This window comes from Stegostoma tigrinum, chromosome 2 (genome assembly GCF_030684315.1).
Source record: "Stegostoma tigrinum isolate sSteTig4 chromosome 2, sSteTig4.hap1, whole genome shotgun sequence".
Taxonomy (NCBI): domain Eukaryota; kingdom Metazoa; phylum Chordata; class Chondrichthyes; order Orectolobiformes; family Stegostomatidae; genus Stegostoma; species Stegostoma tigrinum.
This window is the reverse complement of record NC_081355.1, coordinates 116,431,187-116,447,733: the sequence shown is the minus strand read 5'-3', so window position 1 is coordinate 116,447,733 and position 16,547 is coordinate 116,431,187. Positions and strand designations below refer to the sequence as shown.

The 16,547-nt window shown below is 40.9% G+C and overlaps 1 protein-coding gene across 4 annotated transcripts in view; it reads right to left on the bottom strand.

Moving 5' to 3' along the window:
* The window catches only part of malrd1 (MAM and LDL receptor class A domain containing 1), a 414,264-nt gene that overhangs the window by 185,397 nt on the left and 212,320 nt on the right, over positions 1–16,547 (bottom strand). For all 4 annotated transcript variants that reach the window (XM_048551253.2, XM_059638768.1, XM_059638771.1 and 1 more), the window contains one exon: positions 15,807–16,052. In XM_048551253.2, coding sequence (XP_048407210.2) covers positions 15,807–16,052 — 246 coding nt within the window. The remainder of the gene's footprint in view (positions 1–15,806; positions 16,053–16,547) is intronic.

The window sequence follows — 16,547 nt, the reverse complement described above, 5'->3', positions numbered from 1 at the left end:
GAATGGATAGAGATAGAGGAAGCTGATGTGCTGAAAATTTTGTCAAACATTAAGATTGACAAGTCGCCAGGCCCGGACCAGATTTGCCCTCGGCTGCTTTGGGAAATGAGAAATGCAATTGCTTTGCCACTTGCGAAGATCTTTGCATCCTCGCTCTCCACTGGAGTCGTACCTGAGGACTGGAGAGAGGCAAATGTAATTCCTCTCTTCAAGAAAGGAAATAGGGAAATCCCCAGCAGTTACAGACCAGTAAGTCTCACGTCTGTCGTCTGCAAGGTGTTAGAAAGGATTCTGTGGGATAGGATTTATGACCATCTGGAAGAGCATGGCTTGATTAAATGCAGTCAGCACGGCTTTGTGAGGGGCAGGTCATGCCTCACAAACCTTATTGAGTTCTTTGAGGATGTGACTAGAAAAGTTGATGAGGGTCGAGCTGTGGATGTGGTGTATATGGACTTCAGCAAGGCATTTGATAAGGTTCCCCATGGTAGGCTCATTCAGAAGGTCAGGAGGAACGGTATATAGGGGAACTTAGCTGTCTGGATACAGAATTGGCTGGCCAACAGAAGACAGCGAGTGGTAGTAGAAGGAAAATATTCTGCCTGGAAGTCAGTGGTGAGTGGTGTTCCGCAGGGCTCTGTCCTTGGGCCTCTACTGTTTGTAATTTTTATTAATGACTTGGATGAGGGGATTGAAGGATGGGTCAGCAAGTTTGCAGATGACACGAAGGTTGGAGGTGTCGTTGACAGTGTAGAGGGCTGTTGTAGGCTGCAGCGGGACATTGACAGGATGCAGAGATGGGCTGAGAGGTGGCAGATGGAGTTCAACCTGGATAAATGCGAGGTGATGCATTTTGGAAGGTCGAATTTGAAAGCTGAGTACAGGATTAAGGATAGGATTCTTGGCAGTGTGGAGGAACAGAGGGATCTTGGTGTGCAGATACATAGATCCTTAAAATGGCCACCCAAGTGGACAGGGTTGTTAAGAAAGCATATGGTGTTTTGGCGTTCATTAACGGGGGATTGAGTTTAACAGTCGTGAGATCTTGTTGCAGCTCTATAAAACTTTGGTTAGACCGCACTTGGAATACTGCGTCCAGTTCTGGTCGCCCTATTATAGGAAAGATGTGGATGCTTTGGAGAGGGTTCAGAGGAGGTTTACCAGGATGCTGCCTGGACTGGAGGGCTTATCTTATGAAGAGAGGTTGACTGAGCTTGGACTCTTTTCATTGGAGAAAAGGAGGAGGAGAGGGGACCTAATTGAGGTATACAAGATAATGAGAGGCATAGATAGAGTTGATAGCCAGAGACTATTTCCCAGGGCAGAAATGGCTAACACGAGGGATCATAGTTTTAAGCTGGTTGGAGGAAAGTATAGAGGGGATGTCAGAGGCGGGTCCTTTACACAGAGAGTTGTGAGAGCATGGAATGCGTTGCCAGCAGCAGTTGTGAAAGCAAGGTCATTGGGGACATTTAAGAGACTGCTGGACATGCATATGGTCACAGAAATTTGAAAGTGCATACATGAGGATCAATGGTCGGCACAACATCGTGGGCTGAAGGGCCTGTTCTGTGCTGTACTGTTCTATGTTCTATGTAACTCAGACTTAAGTGAAAAACATTGTCAAATTCAGCCCAGAGTGCTCTTTGAGCCACCTAGTGGTGGTGCTTACAGTATACGTAACATTAAATAATAGTTCTGAGGAAACGTTAACTCTGATTTTTCTTCACAGATGCTGCCAGACCTGCTGAGCTTTTCCAGCAACTTCTGTTTTTGTTTCTGATTTGCAGCATCTGCAGTTCTTTTGGTTTTTTTAATTAAATAAAATGTTGCTTTTATGTTCTTGCCGTCAATGTGGACAACTTCACAATTCTCCACATTGTACTCAATCTGACACATTTTTGATCATTCACTTAACCCATCTGCATCTTCATTATGTTACCTTCACATCATACATTTCAACCTATGATAAAATCTGAGAGTGATTGAGAAAGGCAGATGGTCTTGTAGCTTTTTTAAGAGAAAAAAGTAGAGTTAATATTTGAGACTAAAGAGTCATCATATTGGACTCAAAACATTAACTCTGTTTTCTTTCTTCAAGGATGTTTCCAGACTTGCTAAGCTTTTCTAACACTTTCTGTTATTATTTCAGATTTCCAATATCTGCAGTTATTTGCTTTAATCATGGTTTCCTACATATCTTTGTATTGTCTGCAAAGTTAGCCACCATACCTTCAATCAATCATCTAAATTGAAGAAAATTATAAAAGTTTGAGGCTTACATCAGAAGTCTAAAAAACTCACTCATCACATCCTGCCAACCTGAAAAATAAGTTATGCATGCTCTCTGTTTTCTGCAAGCCAGCCAATTTTCAATCCCTGCTTGTATGTTACCCCATACACCACGAGCTCCTACTTTGTTCAGTGACTTGTTGTGTGAAACCTTGTCAAATGCCTTCTGGAAATTCAAGTACAGCGTGTCAATCGACTCTCCTTTAATCACAGCAAATGTTACTCTTTCATGGAATTTCCATAAATTGGTTAAACATGATTTCCCTTTCTCAAAAACACGTCAACTCCTCACGATTATGTTGAATTTTACTAAATGCCCAGGCATAACGTCAATGACCACACTTGCTGTGGTTACCATAAACGAATCTCCTTCTTAACCTTGCTCCTCACCTGAGGCATGGTGACTCTCAGGTTAAGCTACCACTCCTTGTCTCACTTTAATGAGAACACTATCTTTTTCATATACACAGTATATACATATTTCTGTTCCTGGATACACTTTAGAACTATACCTGTTATTTTAAATTGTCTTTCCTTGTGCTTTGTACTAAACTGCACTACCTGACACTTAACAATGAACTTCATCTACAACCTACTCCATCAAGGTGTCAATGTCCTTGTCTGGTAGCATCAGAGGAGAGAAAGCAGAGTAACGTTTCAAGTCTGGTGACTCTTCTTCAGAATGCAGAGCAGTTAGGATAAAGTGGCAATAATGTTGAAGGTGAAGTGGTAGTAGTGGGAACGCAGGGAAATGAGTGAGAGGATAGGACATTGCATCCCTAGAGTGTGGCCATTCAGCCCATCAAGCCTGTACCAATGCTCTGAAAAGCATCCCAACCAGACCCAGACCATCCCTACCCATAACACTATAACCCCATTTCCTATAGCTAATCCACCAAGGCTGCACATTCATGGGCAATATGGACAATTTAGCATGGCCAATCCACCTAACCTGTACAGCTTTGTACAGTGGGAGGAAACCAGAGCACCTAGAGGAAACTAAAGCAGACACAGAGAGAATGTGCAAATTCCTCACGGATGGCCACCCAGGGGTAGGGCCAAACCCAGGTCCCTGGTGCTGTTACCCATTATAGAACATAGAACAATACAGCGCAGAACAGGCCCTTCAGCCTTCCATTACCAGCCTTTCTTTTTCCTACTACTATCCATCTGTAAGTTTCCCACCTATTGTTCTCTCTCTCTGGGCTCCATATCCACCTGTCCTCCCACTCCTTCCCCCGCTATCCTCACTGCACCTCCACCCGACCATCACACACCACCATCATCCCTGTCTTCAGCATAGATGCCACTTTTCCTCACAACCATCAGTTCCGAATAATGGCTATTGGACGCAAAACTTTATCTCTGCTTTCTTTCTACAGATGCTGCTAGACCGGCTGAGTTTCGACAACAAAGACATTGTTGCACCAAAAACACTTTGTTGGTGTACATCACATTAATGGATTTCCCCTCATAAATGTTATCGGTTACCACTTTAAGACACTTCAGCAAGATTGTTAGGCATGTTTTTCCCTTAACAAATCTATGCTAACTATTCAATTTCAATCCATATTTTTCATTTATTACTAATTCTATCGTGAATGATTGTTTCTGGAAATTCTCCCATCACTGATGTTGAACTAGTCCATAATTGCTGGGCTGAACTTAACAAAGTTTTGGGAAAGGGCATATTGTTTGTAATTCTCTAATCTTCTGGAATCATTCTGAATCTAGGGAAGATTGAAAGATTATGACCGATGTCCCTATAATTTCCATTCTTATTACCTTCAATATCCTTGAAAGCATCTCATCTGTTCTTAGTACCTTATCTAGTTTGAGTACCAACAGCTTATCCAATAATTTTTCTTTATCAATTTTAAATCCTTCTAATGACTGAGTTCCCCCATCTGTCACCATAGCCTGGGCAGCATCTGTTTCATAACATTTAGGGATAGGCACCAAAAGCAGACTGGATAACTCCAGGGGTTTGCCTGTACCACGGTGTCAGATTATGGGGATGGGGTGTTTAGCTGAACAGGTATGTGGGCAATAGGAGGAAAGGGAGACAGTTGGTTGGGAAGACATTGGGTGGACTTCTAATAAGCAGAAGAAACTCATGAAAGAAGCACAACACCAGCCCCAACCAGTGATCCATTCAATCTGATGGGCTGCATTGTTGACGTGTGTGTCTCTCTCTCACTGCAAGAAAAATTCAAGCAGCAATGGTGGAAGCCCTTTACTTGAACATTAATCAGTCTCTTAGTGGTTTCAATTGGCATTGGCACTAAAGTGGACAAGGCTTCTGACCTCTCCCTAGCTGGTGGTGAAAATGTAATAGGATGCGAGGCAGCAGGCAGATGCAAAAATGACACCCATGGTTTGCTGTCCAATGTTTTGTCTCCCCAACTGCCAATCTGCTAGTGGAACACAATAAAATCCAATTTGGATATATAATCGGCAGATGCATTTCACAAAAGGAGCGGGTAGTGGAGTTGGCCTTATTAGGGGCATTTAAGTGGCTATTATATAGGCATATGGATGATAGTATAATGTAAGGGTAGAGGTTAGATAGACCTTGGGTTTAGGGTAAAAAACATCATGGGCCAAAGGGCCTGTACTGTGTTGTACTGTTCTATGTTCTAAAAGGAACCTGTGCAGGACCTCAGTTTGATCAGAAGGCTAATAGGTCACATATAAAGTTATAGAGTTGTACAGCATGAAAATAGACAATTCAGTCCAAATTGTCCATGCCAACCAGATATCCTAAATTAATTTAGTTCCACTTGTCAGCATTTGGCCCATATCCCTCCATACCGTTCCATTTCATAAGCCCATCCAGATGCCTTTTAAATGTTGTAATTGTACCAGGTTCTGCCGTTTCCTCTGGCAGCTCATTCCGTACACATACCACCCTCTGTGTCAAAAAGTTGCACGTCAGGTCCCTTTTAAATCTTTTCCCTCTCACCTTAAACTATGCCCTCTAGTTTTGACTCCCCTACCCTGGGAAAAAAGATCTTGGCTATTCACCTATCTATGCCCCTTATGATTTTATAAACCTCTGTAAGGTCATCCCCCAGCTTCCAATCCTCCAGGGAAAATAGCCCAAGGTTATTAAGCTTCCCCCTATAGCGCAAACCGTCCAACACTGGCAACACCCTTGCAAATGTTTTCTGCACCTTTCATGTTTAACAACATCTTTTCTGTTACTTGTAAAACAAGAGTCTAAATGAGTGAGGAACAGTGAATACAAGTACACAAACAATTGAAGATGGTGCACAGGTTAGTAGTCCATTTAAAAAAAAGGAATCCAAGCATTTGGAGCTATCTCTATGGGAATCGAAATCATCCTTGGATAGACTGCACTATTCTGGTCACCAGTTTATGAAAGTGACAATAGCAGCCCTGATGGTTTGTTAGGATACGATTAGAATTGTGAGATTATATCAACCGTAAAGGATGAAGTAGGCTGGGCTTCTATTTTCTGGAAAGGACAAGGCTGAAGCTTGGCCTAATAAAGCTCTTCAAAATTATGAAAGGTTTTGCAAGATTAAACACAAGGAGATTACTTTTACTTGTGGGAAAGCTAGAGGCCAGTAATTTAAAAAAAGATATGAAGAAAGCAAATAGGGAATTCAAAAAAGAAATTCATTACCCAAAGTGTACTGAAACTGTATAATCCGAGATCACAGGTATTGGCTAAATGGATCAGATGGACTTGAAGGGAAGGTATATAATCAAATGAGGGAAGTGAAAATTGAGGACCATTCCAGATAGATTCTGATATGGAAAGATGAGAATAATATTGGCCTGATTGGGCTGAATGGCCTGTTTGTTATAATTTATGTAATTCCGTGCGAGGATAATTTTTAAAAGCAGTTCATGTCATTATATTTTTGCACATGTTTTATAATTCTACCTGTGCCTCAGTCTCTTATGTCCTTTCAGCTTCTTCCATTTGACCTGAAGTTTCCCACAGTGCTGTTTGATCAGCTATCTTCACCTGTTCCTGTCAGTTGCCTGTTGCTCTTCCAATTCCACTGGATTCACATTTGTCACTAATGCACCCTTCCATCTGGTTCTCCCTTGTGTTGACAACCCCATCATGTTCTCTTTTCTGGCTGCCCTATCTCATCACTCACTTCACCATATTTCCTGGCCATTTATGTCCACCCATGGTCAGTCTTCTGCTCAAATCTCCTGCTTTGTTAGCATTTTGGCTTATTTCAGTTCTTGTAGATCCCTTTCCCCACAACACCCCACCACTGAGCGTACTTGTTTAAAGCTGTTCCTACCTCCCTCATTAATTAATTCTGCAACAGCTTTGGTCCCATTCCAGGTCAAGAACAGACAGCATCACTAGTACATCTCTTTCACCTTCCAGAAGGAGTGCCAATTTCCTATGAGGGAGGAACCCCTTTCTCATGGTATGATCCTTCGGTCATTCATTTACTCTTCCAACCTGTGTCTCTATACCAATTTGCATGTGGCTAAGGCAATAATCTGGAGATTGTTGACCTTGAGAAGAGACACATATTATGTCAACTGATTCATTCAATTATATTTTTTGTCTGAAAAGTAGTCACCTAATTTACAAACTTTTGAAATCTTTCCAAGGTTTGGACAATGTTTTGGATCTTCCAATCATTAAAAATCAGTCAAACTGGATATTACCACAAAGTAAATGAACAGAAATTCAAGAGTTCCACCTTGGGTTATTATGCCATGAAGGTCCACTGTGGATCAGTGCAGACCTCAGAGTGAGCAATCTACCTGTCCCAGTGATGTAGTGGTTCAAACCATTAAGACAAGATAGGAAGGCAGGAAGCATTGTCGTATTTGGCAGCTTTTATGATGACTGGACATTTGTTAGACAAGCTGCTTAACTGAAGCTTTCTGTTGCCATGTCATTTCAAATCAGGTTTCAATAAATTTCAATTGTGAAATTTGATCATGCTAATGGGGGCCAAAAGCTTCATGTTAACCATCCCAGTGCATTCAACCAGCTAGATATTACAGTCTGCTCTACTGCTGTGTTGGTGAGTGGGCTGCTTATTAAACAACTAGCATACTGGAGGATTATCTTTACATTTAGCACACAATCTACTCTTGCCTCAGGACTCTCAAAGCAGGTGGATGATGGCTGTAATGGGTATATTTTTAATGCTTTAAAATCACACTGTTGGTAAGGAAAACTTTAATCTGTATAAGATGCTAGTCTGATATATGCAGAATAAAATCACACATTAAACACTTCAAAAATAAGTTTCTGTTTGCACAGTAAATAGCCCTACCTGATCATAGGGCTGGCGGTGGTTTAACCTGGCAGGTTATACCATCTCAGGTGAAAGAAGATTGTGAGAAGAAAAACACTTCATGGGAACTTTAGCCAGTGTGGAAATGGAATACATGCTATTAACATCATTCTGCATTGTAGGCTAGCCACCCAGCCAACTGAGATAATCAGCCTGCATCCTTGCCTTTGTATAGAATCATGATTCTCCTAAATAGACAGACATTATGCATTGCCAGGGATTAGGAATGTTCAAGGATCTGCTGATATGGTTTAGTGAGCTGTTGCCATACTCTTGACCAGGTCACGAAGACGTGCTACGTTTTAATGATTAGTGAGTTCAAATAGTTAGAAGTGGAGAGCTTCAGTAGATGATTGACTGAACAACTTACCTAACATATTCCTTGCTGAAACAGCCAGCGATCTGCTCATTGAAACTTGGCCTTGTGTCAGCATGCAGTCACCTCACTCATGCTTCAATGGACCACTTCTCTATATCAGCAGCCTACGTTCTGCCTTAGCTCACATATATTTCGTTTTTTTTTGTTTTAATTAACACAACCACAGAGGGATATGGTAAATAGCAGCTTTATATCAGAGAGAAAAAATAAGTTAAAGAAGAAAAAGTGTTCTTATGACAAGTATGAGTTAGTATAAGCTGTTGAGAGCCAACCTGAATTCAGGAGGTTAAGAAGCAAAGAGGGATTCTGAGTAAAGACTAGTAGCTAGTGGAAAGGGTGTTAAAAAAAGTCAAAAAAGAGATTTGCACTTAGACGTGAGAAGCATAGATGAGGATTTATATAAATACTTTGTATCTGTCTTTATCTACAGGGCAGTAGCTACCTGGGTCTTCCGAAGTTCTGCTTAGACCATGTGAGAAAAGGAGAAAGTCAGTCTTTAGAAGTGATAAAAACTAACAAAGGGGAGGTATTAGATAAGTTGTCAGTATTTAATGTTTGTAAGACACTGAGACCAGATAAAATTCACCCAAGAAAATTATAGGAAATAAGAGTAGAAATTACAGAGGCACTGGAACTTATCTTTCAATCTGCCATGGATTCTGGGTAGCGCCAGAGGATTAGAGAATTACAAATGTTATGCCCTTGTTAAAAAAAATTGTGAAGATCAGCCAGCAATTACAGGCTAATCAGGTTATCGTTGGTGATAGGGGAACTTCTAGAAAGACCTACTTGGATCGCATTAATAGTAAAAGAAAATTGTGGATTGATTCAGAAGAGTTAGCATGGAATTGTGAAGAGAAGAGTGTGTCTAACTGGTTTGCTGCTGTTTTTTGAAGAGGTAATAACAAATGTTGATGAGGGAATGCCATCGAAATGATGTACATAGAACATATAACATAGAACATTACAGCACAGTACAGGCCCTTCGGCCCTCAATGTTGTGCCGACCTGTCATACCGATCTCAAGCCCATCTAACCTACACTATTCCATGTACGTCCATATGCTTATCCAATGACGACTTAAATGTACCTCAAGTTGGCGAATCTACTACTGTTGCAGGCAAAGCATTCCATTCCCTAACTACTCTCTGAGTAAAGAAACTACCTCTGACATCTGTCCCATATCTTTCACCCCTCAATTTAAAGCTATGCCCCCTCGTGCTCGCCGTCACCATCCTTGGAAAAAGGCTCTCCCTATCCACCCTATCTAACCCTCTGATTAGTTTATATGTTTCAATTAAGTCACCTCTCAACCTTCTTCTCTCTAATGAAAACAGCCTCAAGTCCCTCAGCCTTTCCTCTTAAGACCTTCCCTCCATACCAGGCAACATCCTAGTAAATCTCCTCTGCACCCTTTCCAAAGCTTCCACATCCTTCTTATAATGTGGTGACCAGAACTGTAAACAATACTCCAAGTGCGGCCGCACCAGAGTTTTGTACAGCTTCACCATAACCTGGACTGACCTATCCCCTCCCTACCTCCCCACCTATACTCTCTCCACCTATCTTCTTTGCTCTACATCTTCGGTCCGCCTCCCCCTCTCTCCCTATTTATTCCAGTTCCCTCTCCCCATCCCCCTCTCTGATGAAGGGTCTAGGCCCGAAACGTCAGCTTTTGTGCTCCTGAGATGCTGCTTGGCCTGCTGTGGTTCATCCAGCCTCACATTTTATTATCTTGGAATTCACCATAACCTCTTGGTTCCGGAACTCAATCCGTCCATTAATAAAAGCTAAAACACTGTATGCCTTCTTAACAGCCCTGTCAACCAGGGTGGCAACTTTCAAGGATCTGTGCACATGGACACCGAGATCTCTCTGCACTACACTACTAAGAATCTTACCATTAGCCCTGTACTTTGCCTTCCGGTTACTCCTACCAAAGTGCATCACCTCACACTTGTCTGCATTAAACTCCATTTGCCACCTCTCAGCGCAGCTCTGCACCTTATCTATGTCTCTCTGCAACCTATAGCATCCTTCATCACTATCCACAACTCCACCGACCTTAGTGTCGTCTGCAAATTTACTAACCCATCCTTCTACGCCCTCATCCAGGTCATTTATAAAAATGACAAACAGCAGTGGACCCAACACTGACCCTTGCAGTACACCACTAGTAACTGGTCTCCAGGATGAACATTTCCCATCAACTACCACCCTCTGTCTTCTTTCAGCAAGACAATTTCCGATCCAAACTGCAAAACTCCCACAATTCCATTCCTCCGCATTTTATACAATAGCCTACTGTGGGGAACCTTATTGAATGCCTTGCTGAAATCCATACACACCACATCAACTGGTTTACTCTCATCTACCTGTTTGGTCACCTTCTCAAAGAACTAATTCTCAAATGTACAACACCATACAATAGACTTGTGAGGAAGGTAGACACCATAGAATAGTTTGGATACAAATTTGAGTGAGGGATAGGAAATAGTTAGGGATGGGAAATGATTAATATGTATTATTAGCTCGGAAGAATATTTGTGGTGGATTCCCCAGGGACCTTTGACTTGTTTGATATTTTTAAATAATATGAACATGATGTGCAGGTGAAAATTTCAAAGTTTGCAGATGAAACAAAGTTTAGGAAATTAAATATTGTGAGGAGGACAGTGTAGAACTTCAAAAGGACATTGATATGCAAGCGTAAGTGGATAGTTTACTAATGAAGCTCAATGTACAGAAGTGTGAGGTGCAACATTTTGGTTCAAAGAATATGGAGACACTTCAAAAATCACAGGGTACTATTCTAAAGGATGTGCAGGAGCAGACACACACATACATAAGGCATTAATTGTGGCAGAACAGATAGGAAAAGCTGTTAGTGAAGCATATGTTATCTTAGGCTTCGCATATACTGATATGGAGGGGTTTATGATAAAATTATATCAGCCAAACTTATATAAGACACGAATGGGACCCCAGCTGGAGTATTGTCTGCAGTTTCCAAACCATTGTAATAATATTGATTCATGGTAGATAATGCAGATGAGGTTTGCAAGAATGTTCCAGGGATAAGACACTTCACTTATGAGCAAAGATTGGACAGTTTGGAACAGTTTTCCCAGGAGAGTAGGAAGTTTTGATAGATGCTTTCAATATTCTGATGTGGCAAAAATAAACTTTCTTACACAGCAAGTAGTTAGAGTCCAGAATGTACTACCTGGAAATGTGATGAAGGCAGGTCTAATTGAAGCATTCCTGAGGTACTGAGATGATTATTTAATTGAAACAGTGTTCAGATTTATGAGGAAATGGCAGAAGAGTTTCATTTACTTGGCACCTGCTTCAGTACAAACAAACGTTCCATTGTGCTTTGATGACAATGAAATGCTATTGAAATGTGGTCAATCAATACATTTTTAAGTTTAAACACTCAGAGTGCTAGTGTAGATATGAAGGATTGAATAGTGTCCTGGACTGTAACATTTCTGTGATTCCATATAGCCCCTATGGAAAACTCACCTTGATATGAATGCTTTTCTTGCATCTGAAGGAACAGGTCTAGAATTCAACATGTTGCTAAATTACCAGCTGCTCATTTTGGCAGAGGCTATGAGAGGCATGGATAATTAAGGCTTACTACATTATCAAAATAAATAATCTACTTTGGTGTCATGCATGGTGGGACAAATCTGTCTGTGCCCAAATTGGGAATACTGGAGGCTCGGTTGGTGGCAGTCACCCCTCCATCAAAATATTCTAGGTTCAAATGTCAACAATTACACTCCATTACGGTACTGTTGGAGATCGTATGAGATGTTGAATCCAAGATTCTTTCAGGTGGAAAAAAATTCCAGGGAATAATTTGCAGAAAAAGAGGTCCTGAACATGTTTTACCATTAAGTAAACATCATAATTTTATGGTAGATTGACTACATTTCAATAGCATTTCATTGTCATCAAAGCACAACGGAACGTTTGTTTGTACTGAAGCAGGTGCCAAGTAAATGAAACTCTTTCTCTTTTTATTACCTACATCTCAATGGTTAGGCTCAAGACCTTATTATAATTGAAGGTAAAGCCTTCAGGGGGCCATGGGAGAGACACATGGAGAAGTGGCTGGAGTAAAAAGTGAGTGTGATCATGAGGAGAGAGGTGACCATCAAGAATGAAACAATGGTAGCGAGCAGTGAATAGCTGTAAACCGTGGCTTGAAAGTGGAGCGGGATGGGGTGGCAATGGTCTAGTGGTATTACCACTGGATTGTTAATTCAGAGACCCAGATAATGTTCTGTTGATCTGGATTTGAATGCTACCATGGCAGAATTTCAGGTAGAATTTTGGTTCAATTTAAAACAAAATTAAGAGTCTAATGATGGCTATGAATCTATTGTCAATTGTTGGGGAAAACCCATCTGGTTCACTAATGTTCTTTAGGGAGGAAACTGCCATCCTTAGCCTGGTCTGATTCCAGGCCAAGAGCAATGTGGTCAACACTTAACTGGGCAAGATGGGCAATAAACCCTGGCCTAGTCAGTGACGCCTTCATCCTGTGAATGAATGAAAAAGGAGCACTGCTGCAACTCGCAGTTCCACATTTTTGACAATTGTATCTATTTGGTATACTCTCTGAATGCAATATGTGCTGCTTAGCGCTATTGGCAATGACACCGTGCAAAAAGATCTTTCCCAAAATGTATTTTTTTTAACAGGCCCCCATCCAGAGAAAACTAATATAGCAGAGGTGTTCGGCTCCCTTCTTTGTATATGGAAGAAAAAGAAACCTAATGCTTATTTCAAGCATGGACTCTGGCACTTATCTGTGTCTGTAATTTGGGCACATAAAGCAAATAGGATAGAGGTAATGTATGGAAACAGATTTGGAATAATGAGTTATTGTTGCATAGGTTGTGATGAATTAAAGCTGTAATATGGTCAAGTAGAATGTCCAGGCAGAGCTTAAACTGAGTTTCAAGTAAGTGGATTGGTGCTGAGCTACTGCTGCTTGATGTCTTCCATCACTTTACTAATAAAGTAAGCTGCTGGGGCAGTAATTGGCTCTATTCAATTTGTCCTATGTTTGTGTGCAGGATCAACATGGGCAATTTCCACATGAGAATGATGCCAGATTAGGTAGATGCTAGTGTCGCTGCTGTCCTAGAACAGCTTGCTTTGGAGAGTGGCAAGTTGTGGAGCATGCATCTTCAGTACAATTGCCAGAAATTTGCCAGGTCCCAGAACTTTTATAGTGTCTAGCGCATCCAGCCATTTCTTGATAACACGTGGAGTGAGTCGAGTTTGCTGAAGACAGGTATCAGTGGTGCTGCCGATTTCTGGAGGAGGCTGAGATGGATCATGCACTCGGCACTTTTGGCTGATGATTGCACTGATGTACTGGGCACCCTTCAACTCAACTCACCTCACCCGACCTCACTGTTACTGTGGAGCCACCTCTGCCAGTGAGTCATTTAACTATCCACCACCATTCATAACTGGATGTGGCAGGACTGCAAAGCTGAGATATGATCTCTTGGTTATGTCACTGCCTGACTGTCTGTTGCTTGCTGTTCATGCTGTTTGGCATGCAAGCAGTACTGTATCCCAGTCTCAGCAATTTTTCACTTGATATTCAGGTACGCCTGGTGCTGATCCTGACATGCGCTTCTGCACTCATTACTGAACCAATACTCGCCCAAGTTGTGATGGTGATGGTAGAGTAGCAGATATGTCAGGTCAGGGAGTTGCAGATTGCCCTGACCCCTCAGTGCTTCTTCCGAGTGTTGTTCAAAATAGAGGTACTAATTCATGAGCCAAGGTGGGCCTGGGGTGGTACATGGTAATTAGCAGTCTGCTGCCTTTCCCAGGTTTGTCTTGACACTTTACAGTGTCCAGCGTCAACGTCGACAGTTATACATAAACAAGGGGCGAGAGGAACACAGCAGGCCAGGCAGCATCTGGAGGAAAGGAGCATTTAATGTTTCAGGTATTACCCTTCTTCAGGACTGAAGACGTTGTCCACCTTGAATTCCAGCATCTGCAGTTTTTTTGTCTCTACTTGAGGATACTACATGCCTGAATTTATTCCACTACGCTGCCACCTCAGCTGAGTCTGTTTCCCTTAGTTCGGGAATCCAGAACTAGGCAACACAATTTCAAGACAAGGGAGAAGCCACTCTGGACCAAAATGAGAAAGTCTTTTTTCACTCAAAGCTTTGGGAATTTTTGCAATTCTTCAACATAGAGGGCTGTCGAAACTCAGATACTGAGTATACATTTCTAAAAATTCATTCACAGGATATGGTCATCACTGCCTATATCTACATTTATTGTCCATCTCTAATTGCCCAGAGGGCAGTTAAGAGTCAACCACATTGCTGTGGGTCTGGAATCATATATAGGCCAAGCCAGGTAAGGACAACCATTTTTGACTTCTGACAATCGACAACGCTTTAATGGTCATTATTAGACTTATTTCCAGATTTTTAGTGAATTAAAATTCCAGTATCTGTCATGGCAGCATTTAAACATGGTCCCTAGAACTTTGTCTAGGTTTCTGGATTAATAATCTAGCAATAACACCACTAGGCTATCACCACCCCAGAGAGATTGACAGATGTCAAAATAGTAATGATACAAAGGTGTATGAGGGTCATGTGGGGAAAAACATTGAAGTGAAAAATCAGCCATGATCATGTTGAATAGAAGTGCAGGCTTGATGGGCTGAATGGCCTACTCCTGCCCTTATGTTCTTTTCTTGGTCCACACCAACATGGCAAATGCTACAGTTCCATATTATATTAAATAACTCTTCCTACTCAACATGTTGAAGCATTAGGGATATGTTTAACATCTGAAAATCATGGGTGGTGCCTTCAAATCTCTGTGAATATGTTGTTAGATGGCAATTGGTTTGGTCAAAATGAAAGTGAAGTAATTTCCATTTTGTGTTTTGAGTAGCAATTCAGTATAAACATGAGCTTAAAAAAAATTGTTTCGTACTTCAGGCAATTGTGATAATAACAAAATTATATCTGGTTCTGTTTATTAAGAAAATATACATCAGCACACTGTTGATTTGTAATTCTTAATACTAGTTATCATAAGGAGTTATGACAATGATATGTTCATCTCTTATGCTACGAGAGACAGAGAAAGCAATGGCCTACTGGTATTATTGCTGCAATGTTAATCCAGAGACCCAGGCAATGTTCTGGGGACCTCGTTTCAATCCATTTTTTAAAAAAGAATCTGGAATTAAGAGTCTAATGATAACTGTGGATCCATTGTTAATTGTTGGAAAAAAGAATCGTCTGGTTCATTCACATCCTTTTGGGAAGGAAACTGCCATCCTTGCCTGGTCTGGCCTACATGTGACTCCAGACCCATAGCAATGTGGTTAACTCTTAACTGCCTTCTGGGCAATTAGGGATGGGCAATAAATGCTAGCCTGACAGTGATGGCCTCATCATGTCAATGAAAATAAAAAACAGGAAACCAACATGCACTGCTACAGTTAAATCTATTTGTTTCATTATTTATACGATTTAGTGAAATAGAAAGTCTACAGATGAATAATCAAAAAACCATTGTCGACATTTTGAGGAGGGACAATCACCTTTTGTATGGAATATTAATATTCCACACAAATTTCTCTTGCATTATAGGCTTTTCACATAAATTGTGTCATCACAACAAGCATCTGGCAAACAATTGCAAAGAATTTGCCAAACCGATTCAGTAGTGGTATGTTCACACAAGTATTTGCTTCCTTTGTGTTCTATTATAGTATTAAAACTCAAAACAAATTAAGAAATTACCATTCTCATTTCCTAAGCTCTGATCATTCACTGGCCGAAGACTCTGAAACGAGCCCTGCCCCAAGATCCAATCAAAGTTGTCTGCCAAGGAGTTTTTCCAACCACATGGTCCAGTTTCAAAGGTGCAGGATGTTCCACATTCTCTCTCATCTGTATTGTCACTGCAGTCACTTACAAAATCACATCTCTGTTCTGGTCGGTAACAATCTCCGTTCTGGCACTCCAAATACCCTTGTTGACAAAGTCCTGCAAATAGAGAAAGAATTTCTATGAGTAAGTTTAAACACCTAATGAAAGAATCACTAAAGTGTCACTTGTAGTCAACAGAGATTGGTCTGCATGGTTTTCAGTATGGCTACTTCTATTAGTATGTTTATTACCACCTTAAAGTTCTTTATTCCATTTAAAGCTTTCAACAGAAAGGCATCTCCGAGGGAGATTCATGTTTGTTATATTTTCTTTAAAACTTCTTAGCTCAGTATATTCTTCATTGTGATGACTTATCAAGCAGACCAAATGAAACAGGATTTAACAAAGAATTATTTGAAACTGCCAACTGAACGATTTAAGTTTGTTCTGAAATGTTATAATGAGCTATTTCTATTAAACAATCTTGGCTAATTATTTTTGATTTTACTTAAGTTAAAGAGAGGGCAACTCTAGGAAATTCTGCTTGCCACCCACAAATTTGCAATATAATCAAACAGTCCTCTATTGGATCCTCTCCTGCCCTCCTGCAAC